The sequence below is a fragment of the Pyrus communis genome, chromosome 6 (genome assembly GCF_963583255.1).
Source record: "Pyrus communis chromosome 6, drPyrComm1.1, whole genome shotgun sequence".
Lineage (NCBI taxonomy): Eukaryota > Viridiplantae > Streptophyta > Magnoliopsida > Rosales > Rosaceae > Pyrus > Pyrus communis.
In genome coordinates this window covers 6,086,182-6,107,027 of record NC_084808.1, presented here as the reverse complement: position 1 = coordinate 6,107,027, position 20,846 = coordinate 6,086,182, and the positions used below count along the sequence as shown (strand labels likewise).

At 41.0% G+C, this 20,846-nt stretch overlaps 2 protein-coding genes across 2 annotated transcripts; one reads left to right on the top strand and one right to left on the bottom strand.

The window, feature by feature from the left end:
• Nucleotides 1-6,199: 6,199 nt before the first annotated feature.
• On the bottom strand, nt 6,200-9,073 carry LOC137737182 (beta-amyrin 28-monooxygenase-like). Its single transcript, XM_068476583.1, has 4 exons — nt 8,476-9,073; nt 7,972-8,390; nt 7,104-7,291; nt 6,200-6,755 (listed from the first exon to the last, which is right to left on the bottom strand). Exons 1-4 carry the CDS (start codon nt 9,009-9,011, stop codon nt 6,444-6,446), a joined length of 1,455 nt encoding a protein of 484 aa, XP_068332684.1. The 5' UTR covers nt 9,012-9,073; the 3' UTR covers nt 6,200-6,443.
• A 4,027-nt stretch (nt 9,074-13,100) lies between these two features.
• On the top strand, nt 13,101-15,242 carry LOC137735976 (uncharacterized). The gene is made up of 3 exons (XM_068475326.1): nt 13,101-13,135; nt 14,123-14,317; nt 14,411-15,242. The coding sequence occupies exons 1-3, from the start codon at nt 13,101-13,103 to the stop codon at nt 15,240-15,242; spliced, it is 1,062 nt and encodes a 353-aa protein (XP_068331427.1).
• Nucleotides 15,243-20,846: the final 5,604 nt, after the last annotated feature.

Here is a 20,846-nt window from a genome sequence, read left to right as displayed (position 1 = left end):
CTGGGTGATGTGGGATGTCACAATCCACCCCCCTTAGGGGCTCGACGTCCTCGTTAGCACATCACAGCCAGGGTTAGGCTTTGATACCAAATTGTCACATCCCGGCCCGGGGCAGATCACTTCCTGGGCCCGCTCCACCACCGTAGCACGATATTGTCGGCTTTGGGCTTACCATTCCCTCACGATTTTGTTTTTGGGAACTCACGAGCAACTTCCTAGTGGGTCACCCATCATGGGATTGCTCTCGCGCGCTACTCGCTTAACTTCGGAGTTCCGATAGAACCCGAAGCCAGTGAGCTCCCAAAAGGCCTCGTGCTAGGTAGGGATGGGAATATACATATAAGGATCACTCATTTGGGTGATGTGGGATGTCACATCTCACATAACCACTAATTCACAACCATAAACTATAACTTACCTGTGCATCCGCAACACCAAACATACAAAAATGCAACTACTAATGCATAAATAAATAGGCAGACACTTTGCATGGCATTTTAAAACATATAAACATTCAATTTCATTTTCTGGGAAAAATTCTCAAGTATATAGGTATATACGGAAAGCCAAAAGCCCACTCACTGGTATGTGGAAAGGTCGTAACCCCCGAGCCTTAAGTGACTGCGCTTGTCTTCAAGATAGGTCTCACCTATATGCAAAACAACTATAAAAACGTCAATTTAAAGCACATAACCAAAACTAGGTAATAACTTCATACAATGCTCAAATGGGGTGTTTGAATATACCAACGTGATCTACTCAACTTCACGAACATCCCCATATTTTTAAAATAATTTTCTGACCACCCACGCGCCGCCACGTGCCGGCCATGCGCGGGCACGTGCTTGGCACATGTGTGGAAACCCTAACAGCGTTAGGGAATATTCTGTCCAAAAGCAAGCATATTCCGTTAAAACTAACCTGACGCTGTTAACTGCCGTTATGAATATTCCGTTGAGATTAACGGAATATTCCCCTTTCTTTTCCGGCTAGTCGTCGGACTCCGTCGCCGTTGCCGGAAACTGGGAAAAACTTTAAACCTTTATATCTCAGTCGTTTTTCATCCAAATTTCATGAAATTTGTACCAAATGAAGCTTACCACGAGTAGAACAAAACCTTACCACCTTCAAGCCCTAAAATTCACGGAATCTCGCCAGAGAAACCTCGATATTCTGGCTAAACTTGCATCTCATTGAACATGGGCTTCCTGATGTCCAATTTCTTCCAAAATGCTTCTCCAAGCTTTGTGAGAGTGTCTTAAAGCTCACTATAACCTTAGAATCCTTTGAAACCTTCGTATTTACGCATGCATGAATAGTACCTCAAACTGGGATCTCTGGTTCTCGGGTTTTCAAGGGTCTCACATCCAACCACCACCACCAATCAACTCCTGAGCTCGAAAGGAGTCCAAAAACACCTACAATGATCACGATCCGTGCCAAAAATGGATGGATGGAAGTTTATCTGTACACTTTGATAGAAATGGAAGAAAGTCCGAGAGAGAAGAGAGAGAGAAAGGTCCACGGGTGTGTGTGTGCAGGTGTGTGGTCCTAGATGAGTCAACAACAAAAAAGAAACAACTAAACAACACCCCACAATGGCAACTAACAACCAAGGGCAAAATCGTCATTTCACACCTACAGTACAAATAATTCGGGATGGGTTATCACAACCTACCCCCCTTAAGAAAATTTCGTCCCCGAAATTACACAACAATAACAACAACCCAATCACTAGTAATTATAAAACAAGCAAGGATACAACTCTCTCATTCGGTCCTCCATCTTCCAAATAGCCTTCACCACTGAGTGATTCCTTCACAAAATTTTCACTAATTTCACAGTCTTGTTCCTTAGAACATTTTCTTTCCAATCCAAAATTGTTACTGGTTCCTCATCATGAGTCAAATCTGGATTTATTTCCAATGGTTGAGGAGGTATCACATGCGACGGATCCGCAACGTAATGATGAAGCATGGACACATGAAAAACATTATGCACTTTAGCCGGCTCAGAATGCAACTCAAGCCTGTAAGCAACTTCACCAACTCGCTAGGTGATCTGATATGGTCCAATATACCTAGGACTTAGCTTGCCTTTCTTTTCGAACCGTACTACACCTCTCCACGGTGATAGCTTCAGAAACACCTAATCACCAACTTTATACACCCTGTCAATGGCATGCCTGTCCGCTAAGCTCTTTTATTGATCTTGGGCCACTGTCATGTTAGACTTAATGACCTAAACATTTTGAGTAGTCTCATCTACAATCTCGGGGCCCACCAAAACTCTTTCTCCGACCTCTGACTAACATAGGGGTGTACGACAAGATTTACCATACAATGCCTCAAAAGGTGACATGCCTATACTTGAATGAAAGCTGTTGTTGTAGGCAAATTCCATTAAATCTAACTGCTTGTGCTAAGCATCACCAAACTGCAACATCGAAGATCTCAACATATCCTCCAATGTCTGAATGGTCCTCTCTGATTGTCTGTCTGTCTGAGGATGATATGCCGTACTATAGAGTAATCTCGAACCCAAAGCTTCCTGAAAAGCCACCAAAAATTTAGAAGTAAATCTAGGGTCACGATCCGAGACAATACTCACTGGAATAAAATGCGCTGACTTAGTAAGCCAATCAACTATCACCCAAATGCCGTCATAACCATTATGTGTATGAGGAAGCTTGTACACAAAATCCATAGTAATGTTTTCCCATTTCCACTCTGGAATGGGAAGCGGCTGCAACAACCCAAACAACTTCTTTCTTTCAGCTTTAACCTATTGACAAATGGCACACTTACTCACATACTCAGCTATCTCTCTTTTCATACCTGGCTAATAATAAAATGGTCGAATGGAATGATACATTTTAGTACCACCTGGATGCATTGCATAAGCTGAGATATGTGCTTCATCAAGAATTGCTTTCTTTAATTCTAAATTATTTGGCACATACATTCTACTCTCCTGCATAAGCATGCCATCACTTTCTCGAAGTCACATACATAAATTATTTGGCACATACATAAATTATTTGGCATGACTTATTCATATCTCATCAATCATGGCTAGCATATAAGTCGGAGTCACCTATAGTGACCTGTACGACTTATTCATATCTCATCAATCATGGCTAGCCAATAGCTCAATAAGTATACCTGTACACGAGTCGGAACCACCAAAAGTGGTTTGTACGACAAGACTGGGTGTAAATAAATACACTCAAGTGCTACGATCACGTGAAGACTGTGCGAATAATCGCGGGTCACCTACGAGTCGGAACCACCTAAAGTGGTCTGTACGACAGGATTGTGCACCTACCTTGGATCCAAGGTAAGCGTAAGGTGCGGGAGGTGAACATCACGTGAAGGATTGTGCCCTGGCCACGGACGGGAGCACTAACACCGGGGTGCAGGTTTATGAGCTATATTATATCTCAACACAATCATACTCACTAACATCACTAACATCAACATGTACTCACCTGAGGCTTACCTGGGTGTCCGCGGCGTCATATAGGACTTCAAAGCATTCACCATAGTCAGGTCCAGGTAATATCCATATGAATATGCCATGATGCAATCTAAACCCAAACATTTCATGATATTCCCAAAATATATATAATACGGCGTAACATGTACAATCAATAACACCCTACTCCCAAACTATTTACTTTTGAGAGTAATCCTTAGTGATAAGCCCAATTAGACCCTAGTTACATTAACTATCATACTTACCTTTCCTTACTTCAATTTCTTGATTCTTCACGCATTGATTTATGATCAACATTTAATCACCAAATCATAAAGCTAAATCTCACAATTCCCACCAATGGCCCTCAGATTGCTTAATTCACTAAACAAGGCTATTGTCTCAATTATTTAATCTCATTTATTATATGGCTGCATCTAACGTCATGTTAGACTGCCTACGTACCCTAAACAGGGATCAAGCCATTCGTAGTTCGAAATGATTAATTGTAGGTAACAAGCATAGATCACTATAGAAGTGCTTGTGGAACTATCAATTATATGCCTATGAAAGAAAAAGGCCCACTCACCTGGAGTCCACGCTATGATTATCTTGCACACATATCGAGACATCACGATCTATCGTCGCCTGTGACCAATTATCAAATCACGTCTCAAAGTTTTTACTGATAGAATACATAATTTACATAAAACATATCCTCAAGGACCTTCAAGAATAATTTGAGACCCATTGACCAAAAGTCAACCGTCGATCAACGATCGACGGTAGGGTCTACAACCCTGTATAGCTCGATTTGGAAGATCCGCATATCAGATTTCCAATCTGCAACTCCCAACGATCCACAATATGTTTCTAGAATAACATATTAAAATTTCATTACTATCCAACGGTTGGATCTCCGCCATTTGCCCAAAACCAAGTGGACGTGAACATTTATTTTACTAACTTACAAATTCAATTCGGGAAGATCCGTACATCGGATTCCTGATCCATAAATTCCTATGATCTTTAAATATTATGTATTATAATGTATCCAAGTTTGGTGACGATCCAACGGTCGGATCGTCGATTCACATTTTCATCAAGCAACGTATCGTAACGAATTTAGGTTCCAACGATCAACCTATGTCATTCAAATAACAAAACTGAATTCAAGACATTCGACATAGCCTAAAAATAGCATTGGCGGGCCACTGGCCACGCGCCGCCGCGGGTGGCGGTCGGCTGCCCCGACTCCCCGGAAAATCCAACTATTTCCAAAAATTCTCAAACTTCACAGAAAGGAAGATCTCAGTGAGTGGAGCAACTTTCATACCTTCCACGAAGTCCAAAAGTGGACGGAAGATGGTCAATTTTGCCCACAAAGACGGCGGGTGCCTAAAACTTCCCGACGTCGATTCGTCGTCTACGGTGGTCCAACGGGGTCAAGGTTGGTTGGGTTTTGCTCCTGGGATGATGGGCTACAAAGCCCAAGTGGTGGCATCGGTCATCGCTTTGCCGATTTGCCGGAAAATCGAAAAGGGTGGCCGGAGCACTATTGATTTTCGTCAACTTTCGTGGCCTCAAACCGCCACATCCCATGGTTAATCAAGGTGGTTCTTGGGTGGGTTTTGTAGAGGGGAATGAGAGCTTTAAGATGGTCATGGTGGCATCGAAAAACTCCACCGGAGTTGGCCGGAATCGGCCTTGAAAGATGGGTAGTCGGAGAGGTGTACGGACGGAACCCACTGGAGCTTTTCCCCCTTTTTTTTTTTTTTTTCTTTCTTTCCTTTTTTTTTTTCTCCTTTCTGATTTTTGGCTTCACCCCACAAAGTGGGGATTTAATTTAATTAAGACTAAACCTTGAATAACCAATTTCGAACGTCTGTAACTATACCGTTATAATCCGGACTCGCAAACGGCTTTCGCCTATACATTAGTACCAACGAGTACTACGAGGATATGCTAAAAGAATAAATCCCACATCTCTCAAGTCGATGGTGAACGGAAGTCAAAGTCCTTGCCTCTAAGGCAATTTCATAAATTTATGCTTTTAAAATAAAATAAAAACGTAAAATTTGGAACGGGTTGTCACAGCCACTTTGTTATATATATATGGTGTACCAATTTTTTTAATGTAACCCATATTTAAAAATAAAAATAAAAAAGCTGATCAGACTTCAAACAATTTAAAGTTGAGGAAAAAAAATTAAAAATTCCTCTTTGTATGATTTTAGGGAGAGGTTATTAATTTTCATTATGAATATTCTTAATTATAACTGAAATTCAATATTTTCCCATTAAATCAAATAATTCAAATTAATAAAGTTTTAGTATGAAATTTTGGTCAACTAAGGACGGGAACTAAAGTTTTCCATAAATTTATGTATTTAGCAAGAAAAATAATTTATTTTTACGATAATGTTAGGGAGACCAAATTTTTTAACCACATTTAGACAACAAATGATGTGTCACTAATAAGAACGAAACACGTTAATTGAAACTTATTAATAATCTAATTATCAATAACCACATCACTTGGTTTACAAAAATTAGTTTAAAAATTTGGTCATCCTATCATTCCCCTTTAAATAAGCACAGTTTAGTAGTCAAGCCAGTTTTAATTTCGAATAAGGTAAACTAGTAAACAAATTATATGGAACCCAACATAATTCATACTCTGATTCTAGATAGGAAGTTGCGTCCCCTCAACACAGTGAACTAGTAAACAGTATACTATATTTATTCTTAATTTCTCAATTATACAATTTTCATGTCTTGAAACATGAACATCAAGTGGCCAGGTACAAGTCTAGATTTTGATACAGTAGAGGTGATTGCATTAAAAAACTATGGGCGTACAGAGATAGAACACGAAGAACGAATATAATAACCAAGAAATAAAGCCTTGTTTGATGGCTTTTTTTTTGTTTTTTTTACTTTTAAGTATAAGCTTAGCTAGATAATTAAGCTGTGGCTGTCTTAGGGTGAGGGAAAAGGCGGACGGGGAGTCCCTTGGCGGGCATGGGCAGTGGGTCAACTACGATCTGCTCGTCGGGAAGAACTTTTTCCCATTTGAACCTCTTCACCAAATTGTGCATGAACACTAGGATTTCCAATCGGGCGTACTCTTTGCCGGGGCACATCCTAGGACCTCCTCCGAAGGGTACAAACGTGTATGGTGCTGGACCATTTCCTTCGAATCTTGTAGGGTCGAATTTGAATGGTTCCGGGAAGTAAGCTTCGTTCTTATGTGTTGAATTTGCACTCCAATACAACTACAATACACCACACCAAGTTAAATATTAAATTTCAGTCCAGATCTCATAAACAACAGTTATTGAATAAAAAATAAAAAAAAAAGGAAAAAAGGTTATATGTTGTAAATGTAGGAAAAGGATCCAGCTTGGATCCTTTTCTTAGGGATCCTAAGGATTCCGTAATTTCATCCGTTCATTGTATATTGTGCAGTCAGTTTTCGTTAAGTACTATTCATATTTAATTTTAAATTTTAAATTTTGAAATGATTTTTAACCGCACGATGTACGATAAACGGATGAGATCACGGGATCCCTATGATCCATAGGAAAAAGATCGAGCAAGGATCATTTTCTGTAAATGTATACCTTCCAGCCTTTTGGAATGGTGAAACCATTGAAGACAAAGTCAGACATGGCTTCCCTGAAAGCTCCTTGAAGAGGTGGAGCCAATCTGAGAACTTCCTGAGCTACGTTCCATGAGTATTTCATCTTCTGTAGGTCATCCCAGTTCAACAACTCCCCTGGTGCTTTTGAGCTTAGGACCTCCATTTGCTCTGTTCATTGTATTAGTTAATTGATATTTTCATCGTTAGTAATCCGCGCCAGATAAAATCGAACAAATATACTATTATTATTAATTATTGAAATCAACGAGGGTAAATAGGTAATTTCAGGATGGGAACAAGCCCAACCAACCTTATTTGACCAATCAGGTCTATTAAATTTTCACTTTTCAATAAATAAATTAAGGGAGTTTTAACGAAAAGCCTAGGATACTGTTCATTTTAATGAAAAACCACAGTTTTATACTAAAGAGTCAAACTTGGTACTATTTATTTTACCCTTTATTTTGTCCTTATAGTTAAAACTCAAAGTTTTCAAGTAATTTTTTTTAGTTTTCCTATAAATTAATTGACGAATGGTCCTACATTTCTAAAAGAGACCTACATAAATTTTTTTTACATGCGGTGATAGGGTAGGGTGTTATCCAAGATTCCTATGTGCTAACAACAAAATATTGCATCAGAAAATACAACACAAAGGTTGGTGAGTGTGAATGTACAATTTAGTGTAGGGTTGATCTGCTAGATCTCAATTTTAACCGGCAGGCCTTAATAATTATTAATTTATTAGATAAGAAATGTCTATATCATTAATTTTACCATAGACAGAAAGGAAAAAAAAAAAAAAAAAAAACTAATTACATAAGGTTAGGGGGTTAGTCTATAATTACCCTTGTAGACTTGGTCATAAATGTGAGGAAGCTCAGCAAGATACTTGACAATAAAAGTGCAGGTAGCGCTAGCAGTGTCATGGCCACCTATCAGCAGCCCCAAAATCTTATCCGCGATATCGTGTTCCTTCATGTGACTTCCGTGCTCGTCGCACAACAACAACATGTGAGACAATATGTCTTGCGTTGGCGACGCTTTGCCCTCCGCCAAGTCTATCTTCCTCTGCTTGATGATCTTCGCCAGCTCCTCCCTGATGAAGTTGGACGCCTTGATCGCTTTGTAAAACGGAGTCCCCGGGAAATCCAGAGGCATCGATATGATTCCCGAGGCCAAAACTGCGAACGGATCGCCTAGCTTGGCGATCTCAACCGAGTCCTCCAGGCTCACAAACAACCGTGCAGCAAGCCAAAAGGTGTAGCTGTTTGTTCAAACATAGATATATAAGATATCCATATATGATCAGAATCAATTTTCTAATAATAAAATAGTAGACGGGGACTTACTTCTTGGCGAGGGGAAAGACTTCAACTTCCTTCTTGTTTTCCCAGCCCTCAGCGAAGTGGCGTCGGGCGACGGTATCCATGATGCCGATGTATCGCTGGAGAGCCTCGGGCTTCATGAAGTTGGGAAGCATCTTTCTCATCTTCTTGGCCTCCTCCTTGGCAGAAGTCTCCAAAGAAGAAGGGAAGACCTTGTTGACGGAGCTGGGCCACCATGCAGTGACGAGCTTGTTCTCGTTGGAGAACAAGAACTTGTTGCAGGCTGCACCGCAGAAGATGGCGGCCTTCTCGCCCATGAGTGAGGTCTTGAACACTTCGGAGGAGTACTTGGTCATACGGTCGAAGATGAATTTCTCCGGGTGACCTTTCCATCCTGTGGCTAGGAACTGGTAGGTCTCGCCGATCACTGGGTAGCCAACTTTGCCAGGCGGCAGGTTGGTGCCGACGAACTGAGCTCTGTGCCGGTAAAAGAGCACGGAGAGAGACAGAGTGATGAAGGAGACAAACCCTAAGAGGAGGGTCAGATAGAAGTGCTCCATTTTGTTGTTGGTTAAGAAGTGAGGAACGTGCCTTGAGTTTGTTTGTTTGATGGAAGTGGATGTGTTGCGAGCCGTTTATATAGGCAGATTTTGTGTAATGTGCGAATGGGGTGGAGAGAGAGAGAGTGTGTCTATAGCAAAGTCAAATTAAGCTGGCTCTTACTTGTTGAATTATGTTTTGGTGAGCTAGCTAAGAGGCATTGGGGCATGACGGTGAATGTGATGTCACACTGCCACTTATTATTTTTTTATTTTGTTGTGCCAAAAGGAGCAAGAACAAGTCCACTCTCAATTGCACACGTATATGCGTGTGTACATGGTTCCTAATTTAATATGTCAACATGTCCTTATCCGTTTTTCTATCATTTTTCTTTTATACACCAAACAAGCAAGAGAATAAATATGTGTGTGTGTGTATGCTAGGGTTTGTTGTTTCATGTATGTTTTGGAGCTTTTAGAGTATAACTGTACCAACCTTTTGCCTTATGAGTAATTTGCCGAATTCCCTTGTATACTTGAATTCGGTGTTGACTCAACTTTGGTAGTCAATTTATTTTATTTTTCAAGAGATCTGAAGATATTTAAAGAAGATATTGCAGAATCAATCTAATATTGAATATGGGTTGTCGCATCTCGAGATAATGAATTTGACAATTGAATTTAATCGGAGAAAACAACGGACAAAACCTCGTTCTCTGCGCACTAACTTAGACAATCCTCATTAGTATGATATTGACATCACAATTCGCGAGATAATGCGCCCGATTACAAAACGACTCAACACTCACGAAGTTTCCAAGGATCACAGTAGAATGCCACCCGTAAAAAGAACCAAAATGGTACTTATTCCGACTTACTCCAAAATGTATGGTCTTTGGATAACTATCAATCCTCAAGGGGAACAAGTAATTTTAGATACAACTTAGGGGCATTTGTGGGACCATGAATTTCCAGGGTCGGAGGCAAATCAAAATACGCATACCTTAGAAGTTTGGTCATGGACTCAACAACCTCTGCTACAGATCTGACTAAACGAAACAACAATGCCACCATCATCATGCTCCATAATTAGTGGGCAAAATCCAATGACTTCGCTGAGATTGACATTGCTTGTTCCGCAACATACGCAAATCTAATCCAATAAGGAATCAACTGATTTTCTATAATCCTGGAGTCCTTACAATCTAAGGATTGACCTACATCTTAAGGAATCACACTCCTAAGGAAATGCAGTATCGACTTCCTAAATATCCTTCTAGGATTCTTCTGGTTTAATAAGGATTCTACTATCCTAAAAGGTCTTTTCCTTGACTGGTGTAAGTACACCTTTCTAGGGTTCATCTCTAGTAACGCAATTCGTGCATACTTATTTTCTTGCCAACTACTCGAGTCTTAATATTGCTTACTCCTAACTTGAACGTCGGAGAGCCTTTGACAGACATACCCCTCCCGTCTTTGGCTTGCTCACGGCTATTTGTTCTTTTACATACACTTGGATTCGAGCATTTCCGCCCTTTGCGGTGGTGCACAAATTTGTTTCCAACATGTAAAATTAAAGTTCAAGGAACAATTTAATAGCGAGTTACAAGTTTAGGGGAGATTTTAACAAATTACTCTTCCTTAATTTTGTTTTTTTTTTTAATTTTTTGAACAAACGATATTATCTACACAGAGGAGATAGAGAGTGAGCTAAGCCTTATAATAGGTTAACAATAATATGATTTAGTCTTCCTTTATTTATTTGTTCCTTAATTTCACATGGAATTGTGTTACGCTCTTGATTTTGGATATTACGTATATGGACATATTGAATGCTGGCAAAATAAAAAAGAGAGCACACCAATAAATAGTCAATTTATTTGGTAGACAAAGAAGTGTATGGTCTAAATTATATTTTGTTCAATTTGTTTTCGTTTTAGAGGTGAATGATTATAATATATTCGAGGGTAAGGCACTACGAAAGCTTCAAATGCTAGATAGATATTTCACTCATGAGAGACAAGGGGTCGCTTATAAATGGTCCATTATGGTGGACAAAATAAAAGGATAATGCTAGGGTCTTTTACTATTTTAGTAAGAGACAAAAGTAATCTCTGGTAAATGGTCCACTGTGGTTGGCTGAGCATTATTCTAATTTGGTGGGCTACGGCCTACACATGCATATAATTCTATAAAAATATTTTCGCCCATAAAATATACAGAAAAATTTTAATTAAATTCATGTAATCTTTTTCTACACCTAACTTATTTTTTGCACCCATTTAATTTTTAACTAAACTATCAATATTTCTTTAAATCCAAATTTACTACCTAAAATACTTTTACAAACCTAATTCAATATGCAAATTTGTCTTTACTGCATTGATCTGAGCTAGCCGCTAATTAAATTTCCTGTAGGCTAACCAGAACTACCAAGGGGAAGAATAAAAGAGTGAGTTTGTTCACGTTTAAGTAAAATATTGCATGTATACAGTATTTCAAACAACAATAACGAGTTGGTAATTTCCATCAGATTTGGTCTCAACATTTGGGCTCGTGTTGTATGCATTATATGCATGCACGGGTGAATGTAAATCGTATTGGAGGGCATGTGAACACAGGACAGCAGCAGCCATACATGTACCAGCAGCAGCAGCAGAAATCGTATTGGAGGGTGTTTTGGTGTAGACAGACACCGGGAGAGTGTCTGCAACAATTTGTTGTTGCAGCAAGTTTAACAAAGGGTACTATGTGGGCTTGATGGAAAAATATTGAAATCCAAACACTCATCTTCTAAACTCTAAAAAAAAGTTAAATCAAACGAATAAAATATCTATAAATCGAGTCATACCTTAATTCAATGATTTAAAACTTCAAAATCACCATCTATCAATAAATAAAAAAATGTTTGTTTTGCTCTATAAGAGCTATTAGTGTGACAGCCCGTCCCGGATTATTTGTACCGTAGGGGTGAAATGACGATTTTGCCCCTAGTGGTTATGTTTTGTTGTGTGGTTGTTTTGGGGTTATGGTTGGCTGCATCTGGACCACACACACACCCACATTTTCGCACATTTTCGTATATTCCCATCCCGTGTCTCTCTCTTTTTCTCTTCAACATTTTCGTACGGACAAGAACCAAGGCACTCAAAAACGTCACGGATCGAAGTAGAGAACTATACCTTTGTGTTCGTGAGGTTCATACGAGTTCAACCATACCCATTTAAGATAGGAAATCCTTCGATTTCACGTCGAACCATGGAACCCCGATTTTGGTCACTGTTCATGCACACGTGAAATGTTGTTTTTCAAGGAATTTGAAGCTTGTAGGAAGCTTAGTGAGGTCCTTAGGAAGCTTGGGGTGGTTCATTGGAAGGTTTTGGACGTTGGGATCGTGAGTTGTAGGTTTGGCCGGAATATCGTGGGCTTTTCCGGCTAGATTCCGTTGGTTTTAGGGCTCCTAAGTGGTAAGCTTCATTTTGGTACCAATTTCGTGGATTTTGGTTGAGAAATGAAGAAGATATGAAGTTTTGAAAATTTTCCCAGTTTCCAGCAACGCTGACGGCGGTTCCAACGAGACTCACCGGAGAAGACAGAGGAATATTCCGTTAAGTTAACGGAATATTTTTAACAACATCAGGTTACTTTTAACGCAATATGCTTACTGTTGGACGGAATATTCCCTAACGCCGTTAGGGATTCCGTCAGCGTGCCAGGCACGTGCCTACACGTGGGCGGTGCGCGTGAGACGTTGAAAAATTATTTTAAAAATATGGGGATGTTCGTGAGGTTGAGTAGATCACGTTGGTGTATTCATACACCCCATTTGAGCATTGTATGAAAAGTTATTACCTAGTTTTGGTTATGTGCTTTAAATTAACGTTTTTATAGTTGTTTCGCATATAGGTGAGACCTATCCCGAGGACGAGCGCAGTCACTCGAGGCAAGGGGGTTACGACCCTTCTACATACCAGTGAGTGGGCTTTTGGTTTTCCATACATACCTATATACTTGTGATTTTCCCAGAAAATGAAATGAAATGTTTATATGTTTTAAATGCCATGCATTGCGTTTGCCTATTTATTTATGCATTAGTGGTTGCATATATGTATGATTGATGATGCGGACGCACAAGTAAGTGCCAGGTAAGTTATGGTTTATGTTGGTGATTAGTAATGATGTATGATGCCTAGAGAGCTCATAACCTGCACCCCCGGTGTTAGTGCTCCCGCTCAGAGTTGGGCACAGTCCTTCACGTGATGTTCACCTCCCGCACCACAAGCTCATCTTGGATCCAAGTTAGGTGCACAGTCCTGTCGTATAGACCACTATAGGTGGTTCCGACTTGTAGGTGACCTGCGATTATTCGCCCGGTCTTCACGTGATCGTAGCACTTGAGCATATTTATTTACACCCAGTCCTGTCGTACAGACCACTTTAGGTGGTTCCAACTCGTGTGCAGGTATAGTTAGTGAGTTGGGGATTTGAGCTCTAGATTTAGTCGTACATGTCACGTTAGGTGACTTCGGCTGACATATTACTTGCATTGATTGGCATTACTTACATTTTATGTGGAGGCATTCGACATGGCATATGTTTTGAGCATGTTTTCTATATATGTGTATATTCTATTTTTTTGGGAAACTATACAGGTTTTACGGCGAGGGGTTAGAATTTTGTTAATGAAATGATTTTGAAAAGCTTTGTTTTTGCCCATTAGCACTTTTTGTTTTGCGCCCCTCCAGGTTCTACTTTGGATTGCTCTTTTGGTGGCTCTCGAGGGATTCACGGCGTATCTGACAGATTCTCACTAGTGTATGACCCCCTCTAGGTGTGTTTTAGTTGATGTTTGTTCCTCCGGACTGCACTAGGTTTTCTGTGCTCTGAATATTATTTTTCACATGCACGCTTGCACATGTATGTTAATTACTTTGTGTGTAGTTTGGTTTTTATTTGTTCGTACTTTTATTATTATTCTTAGCTTCCGCACTGTGCACATGGTTACGTCACCCTCACGTGACGGCTAGCACGCCCTGATTTCGGTCGGGGTGTGTCGGTTTGGTATCAGAGCATAAATTTGGCAGTCCTGTATATTTTGTAAGTGTTCTAATTGTTTTGGTGTCTTCTGTCAGAACTACGCCGCCTCGTAGGGAACCACGTCGCTCTGCTGAGCCTAGTTTCCCCGATGTAGCTCAATTGGGGGAAGCTATCGCTACCGCTATTCAGTCGGCACTCCGCCCTTCCCAGATGACTCCTTTGGAGACTATGTACAATCTGAAGCTAGATAAGTTTGAGGGCTACGGGGCTTTTGAGGGAGCTGAGCAGTGGTTGGAACATATTGAAAAGACTTTCTGAGTGCTGCATAATCAGGGGAATCTCCCTGTTGAGAAGTGGGTTGAGACGACTTCTTGGTTCTTAAGTAAGGAATCAGCATCCTGGTGGGAGCAGGAGGTTCGTCGTTTGACCCCAGAAGAAAGGACTGACTGGGAGGTGTTTAGGGAGTTGTTTCGAAAAAGGTTTGTGCCTCCTGAGTACAATGATCGCAAAAAGCAGGAATTTACAGAGTTGAGACAAGGAAAGTTGACGGCGAACGAGTATTATCGGAGATGTACTGATTTATCCCGTTATTATCTGGAGGTTGCTGCCAATCTGAGGGAGATGCTTCGTCGTTTCCATTTGGGTACTAAGAAGAAGTGGCGTTCTATGATGACCACTACCCCTTGCGACTCTTACCAAGAGTTCTATAAGATTCTATTGAGGATTGAGGATTCCGAGAACATGCCCAGCGAGAGTAAGGAGGAAGAAAAAGACAGCAACCAGAGGAAAGACGACAAGGGCAAAGGTCAGGCATCTCTAGGACCTAGCAAGACTCAGAGTTTTAAGCGAGGTGGGACTAGTTCCAGTTCTTCTAGCAGTGGTTTTAGTGCCACTGGTCAGGGTCGTGTTGGTAGATTTGCTGGGGTTACTAGAGACCAGAGGCAGGGTGATACTGGTAGAGGAAGGGCTCGAGTTTGCCGCAGGTGTAATAATCGGCATTTTGGAGAATGCAGGAGAGGCAGCAGTGGTTGTTTCACTTGTGGGCAGATGGGACATCGAGCTGCAAATTGTCCCCAGAGTCAGCAGAGGCCCCAGCAGTCTTTCCTGCCACCACCTGCGCCGATCCAGCAGGTTCTTGGCCCTGGTAGTTATGGTCAGACGGGTCATGGTGGTGCCTATTATTATCATGGTGATGCCGTTCCTTATGCGCCATGACAGTATCCGTATCCCGAGGATCCGTATTCTCAGAGTGGGTATCCCTAGTATTCTGGTGGCTATATGTCGTATCCTCTAGTTCCAGCAGGTGGATCTCAGTGGTACCAGGGAGGACAGCCTCAGCAGGGGGAGATTGTTGCTAGTAGTGCGGGATCTTCAAGACAGTCTGGTCAGCCTAGTCAGGGGCGTAGTGTACAGAGTCGTGGTGGTCAGACTAGGAGAGGTCGTGGTGAACGACAGCAGACCCAGGGGTGTATCCACAATATCTCTTTGAAGGATGCTCAGAATAATCCAGACTTGATCATGGGTACGTTAAATATCCTTGGTTATTTTTCTAGAGTATTGATTGACTGTGGTGCTACACATTCTATTATTTCTCATACATTTGCTCAAGTGACGTAACCTCACCCTACACCTCTAGGGTATGATTTAGAGTTTGCTATGCCTAGAGGGGAGAGATGTATTGTTGATCGTGTGTACCCAGGATGTCCAGTGATGGTGGAGGATGTTGTTATGCCAGCTGATCTTATCCCGTTAGATATTGTTGGTTTTGATGTAATTTTGGGCACGGATTGGTTGCATTTCAGTCGTGCCAATATTGATTGTTACGGGAAAATAGTTACCTTCCATCGTCTTGGATTACCTGTGGTTACTTTTGTGGGTAAGCAAAGTGGGGTGAGACATGGCGTTATTTCTGCTGTGCGAGCAAAATGGTTGTTATCAAAGGGTTGCTAGGGATACTTAGCTCATATGTTGTTGAACGATGTTGCTCCTAGTAGTGCGGAGGATGTAAGGGTAGTCAGGCATTTTCCTGATGTTTTCCTTGATGATTTACCTGGTTTGCCGCCAGACCGAGACGTGGAGTTCACCATTGATTTGCTTCTAGGTACTAATCCGATATCCTTGACTCTTTATCGTATGGCTCTTGCTGAGTTGAGGGAATTGAAAGTCCAGTTGCAGGAATTAGTGGATAAAGGTTTTATTCAGCCTAGTACTTCACCTTGGGGAGCTCCAGTGTTGTTTGTGAGGAAGAAAGACGGGACTTTGAGGTTATGCATTGATTACCGGCAATTGAATCGGGTAACAATTAAAAACCGTTATCCATTGCCGCGTATTGACGATTTGTTTGATCAGCTTCGAGGTGCTTGTGTATTTTCCAAGATTGATTTGAGGTCTGGTTATTATCAGTTGAAGATCAGTAGGTAGGATGTCCCTAAGACAGCTTTCAGGACTCGTTATGGTCTGGTAATGCCATTTGGATTGACGAATGCACCAGCAGCTTTTATGGATTTGATGAACCGAGTATTTCAGCCGTATTTGAATAGGTTTGTTATTGTCTTCATTGACGATATTCTGGTATACTCTAAGTCTAAATTTGAGCATGTTCGACATCTTACTTTGGTGTTGAAAAGGTTGAGGGAACCCCAACTGTATGCTAAGTTTAGCAAGTGTCAATTTTGGTTAGATCACGTAGCATTTTTGGGACACGTCATATCTGCTCAAGGTATTTTGGTGGATCCTCAAAAGGTAGTAGCTGTGGAAAAGTGGGAGCAACCACGAACCGTCAATGAGGTGAGGAGTTTCCTTGGTTTAGCAGGGTATTACCGACAGTTTGTAATATGTGCCGTTTGCCAACAAGTTAAAGCTGAAAGGAAGAAGCCGCTTGGGTTGTTGCAGCCGCTTCCCGTTCCAGAGTGGAAATGGGAAAACATTACTATGGATTTTGTGTACAAGCTTCTGCGTACACATAATGGTTTTGACGACATTTGGGTGATTGTTGATCAGCTTACTAAGTCAGCACATTTTATTCCAATGAGGAAAAGTATTTTTTGGGCCGATTAGCTGAGTTGTTCATATCGAAGATTGTGAAGTACCATGGTGTTCTAGTGAGTATTGTCTCGGATTGTGACCTAAGATTTACTTCTGAATTTTGGGGTGCTTTTCAGGAAGCTTTGGGTACGAGATTACTTTATAGTACAACATATCATCCTCAGACAGACGGACAGTTAGAGAGGACCATTCAGACATTGGAGGATATGTTGAGATCTTCGGTGTTGCAGTTTGGCGATGCTTGGCACAAGCAGTTGGATTTAATGGAATTTGCCTACAACAACAGCTTTGTGGCGCTGTATGGTAAATCTTGTCGTACACCCTTATGTTGGTCAGAAGTTGGAGAAAGAGTTTTGGTGGGTCCAGAAATTGTTGAAGAGACTACTCAAAATGTTCAGGTAATCAAGTCTAATCTGAAGGCGGCCCATGATCAACAAAAGAGCTTAGCGGATAGACATGCTACTGACAGAGTGTATGAAGTTGGCGACTGGGTGTTTCTGAAGCTTTCACCGTGGAGAGGTGTCGTACGGTTTGGAAAGAAAGGTAAGCTAAATCCCAGGTATATCGGATTGTACATGATCACTGAGCAAGTTGGTGAAGTGGCATACAGGCTTGAGTTGCCTTCTGAGCTGGGTAAAGTGCATAATGTTTTTCATATGTCCATGCTTCGTCATTACGTTGCGGATCCGTCACATGTGATACCTCCTCAACCCTTGGAAATTAATTCGGATTTAACTTATGATAAGGAACCAGTAACGATTCTAGATTAGAAGGAAAAGGTTTTGAGGAACAAGACTGTGAATTTAGTGAAAGTTTTGTGGAGGAATCACTCAGCAGAGGAGGCTACTTCGGAGACTGAAGATCGGATGAGAGATTTGTATTCTCAGTTGTTCTTTGATCACTAATGGTTGGTGTGAGGGGTTGCTATGAATCTCGGGACGAAATTTTTTAAGGTGGGTAGGTTGTGACAACCCGTCTCGGATTATTTGTACCGTAGGGGTGAAATGACGGTTTTGCCCCTAGTGGTTATGTTTCGTTGTGTGGTTGTTTTGGGGTTATGGTCGGCTGCATCTGGACCACACACACACCCACACTCTCATCCTCATCACCTTTCCTGTCCCGTGTCTTTCACTCTTTTTCTCTTCTACGTTTTTGTACGGACAAGAACCAAGGCACTCAAAAACATCTCGGATCAAAGTAGAGAACTATACTTTTGTGTTTGTGAGGTTCATACGAGTTCAACCATACCCATTTCAGGTAGGAAATCCTTCGATTTCACGTCGAACCATGGAACCCCAATTTTGGTCATTGTTTATGCACACGTGAAATGTTGTTTTTTAGGGAATTTGAAGCTTGTAGGAAGCTTAGTGAGGTCCTTAGGAAGCTTGGGGTGGTTCGTTGGAAGGTTTTGGACGTCGGGATCGTGAGTTGTAGGTTTAGCCGGAATATCGTGGGCTTTTCCGGCTAGATTCCGTTGGTTTTAGGGCTCCAAAGTGGTAAGGTTTTGTTCTACTTGTTGTAAGCTTCATTTTGGTACCAATTTCGTGGATTTTGGTTAAGAAATGAAGAAGATACGAAGTTTTGAAAATTTTCCCAGTTTCCAGCAACGTAGATGGCGGCGCTGACGGCGGCTCCGGCGAGACTCACCGGAGAAGACAGGGGAATATTCCATTAAGTTAACGGAATATTCTTAACGACGTCAGGTTAGTTTTAACGGAATATGCTTACTGTTGGATGGAATATTCCCTAACGCCGTTACGGATTCCGTCAGCGTGCCAGGCACGTGCCTGCTCGTGGCCGGCATGTTGGGGCGCGTGAGATGTCGAAAAATTATTTTAAAAATATGGGGATGTTCGTGAGGTTGAGTAGATCACGTTGGTGTATTCATACACCCCATTTGAGCATTGTATGAGAAGTTATTACCTGGTTTTGGTTATGTGCTTTAAATTAACGTTTTTATAGTTGTTTCGCATATAGGTGAGACTTATCCCGAGGACGAGCACAGTCACTCGAGGCAAGGGTGTTACGACCCTTTTACATACCAGTAAGTGGGCTTTTGGTTTTCTGTACATACCTATATACTTGTGATTTTCCCAGAAAATGAAGTGGAATGTTTATATGTTTTAAATGCCATGCATTGCATGAGCCTATTTATTTATGCATTAGTGGTTGCATCTATGTATGTTTGGTGCTGCGGACGCACAGGTAAGTTATGGTTTATGTTGGTGATTAGTAATGATGTATGATGCCTAGAGAGCTCATAACCTGCACCCCCGGTGTTAGTGCTCCCGCCCAGAGCAGGGCACAGTCTTTCACGTGATGTTCACCTCCCGCACCACACGCTCATCTTGGATCCAATTTAGGTGCACAGTCCTATCATACAGACCACTATAGGTGGTTCCGACTCGTAGGTGACCTGCGATTATTCGCCCAGTCTTCACGTGATCGTAGTAGTTGAGAGTATTTATTTACATCCAGTCCTGTTGTACAGACCACTTTAGGTGGTTCTGACTCGTGTGCAGGTATAGTTAGTGAGTTGGGGATTTGAGCTCTAGATTCAGCTGTACAGGTCACGTTAGGTGACTCTGGCTGACATATTACTTGCTTTGATTGGCATTACCTGGTTTACTTACATTTTATGTGGAGGCATTCGACATGGCATATTTTCTGAGCATGTTTTCTATATATGTGTATATTCTATTTTTTTGGGAAACTATACAGGTTTTACGGTGAGGGGTTAGAACTTTGTTAATAAAATGATTTTGAAAAGCTTTGTTTTTGCCCACTCACACTTTCTGTTTTGCGACCCTCCAGGTTCTACTTTGGATTGCTCTTTTGGTGGCTCTCGAGGGATTCACGGTATATCTGACAAATTCTCACCAGTGTAGGACCCCCTCTGGGTGTGTTTTAGTTGGTGTTTGTTCCTCCGGACTACACTAGGTTTTCTGTGCTCTGAATATTATTTTTCACACACACGCTTGCACATGTATGTTAATTACTTTGTGTGTAGTTTTGTTTTTATTTGTTCGTACTTTTATTATTATTCTTAGCTTCCGCACTGTGCACATGGTTACGTCATCCTCACGTGACGGCCAGCACGCCCTGATTTCGGTCGGGGTGTGTCAATTAGGGTTTTAGCCGGAATGAATGTAGGAGAAACAAAGAATGATGCTAAGGTTTAATTATAGTGTGTGGGTTTATTGATAAATTTGATTTTTATTATTAATTTTATTTGGTATTTAATAGTAATTACGTATTATGGTAAAATAGACAATTAACATTTAAAATTTAAGTTAGGTGTAGAAAGAGGTTACATGAGTTTAAATAAATTTTCCCGTATACAATCGGTAGTTTGCTCTCAAGTGTTCTTTCGTTTGTTGTTTTCAGTAATCCCCTTCATCTCCAATCAAATACACCACTTTTGTGCGCGCAATTGTTATTAGGGCAAATATGGGAATATAAAATTTATCGATAAAATTTATAAGCTAAATTATATGTCATCAACAAAAATTGACACTGTGAACAGAGAAATTCGTGATGAAGAACGAGACAAGAACATGTGTACAAAATATATTTGTAGTATTAATGAATTTTGGGGTTACAATCTTTTTGTAATTTGATCCTCTGATTCTATCTTCATAGAGTGTATGTTTGTGGATGAGCTGTTGATCCAAAGGGTCGTCGGGGCTTGATCTAAGGATGAACAGTTGATGAATGGGGCTTCAAGGGGCGTTGGGTTTGATCTTGAAGAATGGGTGTATGGGTTTGTTGATT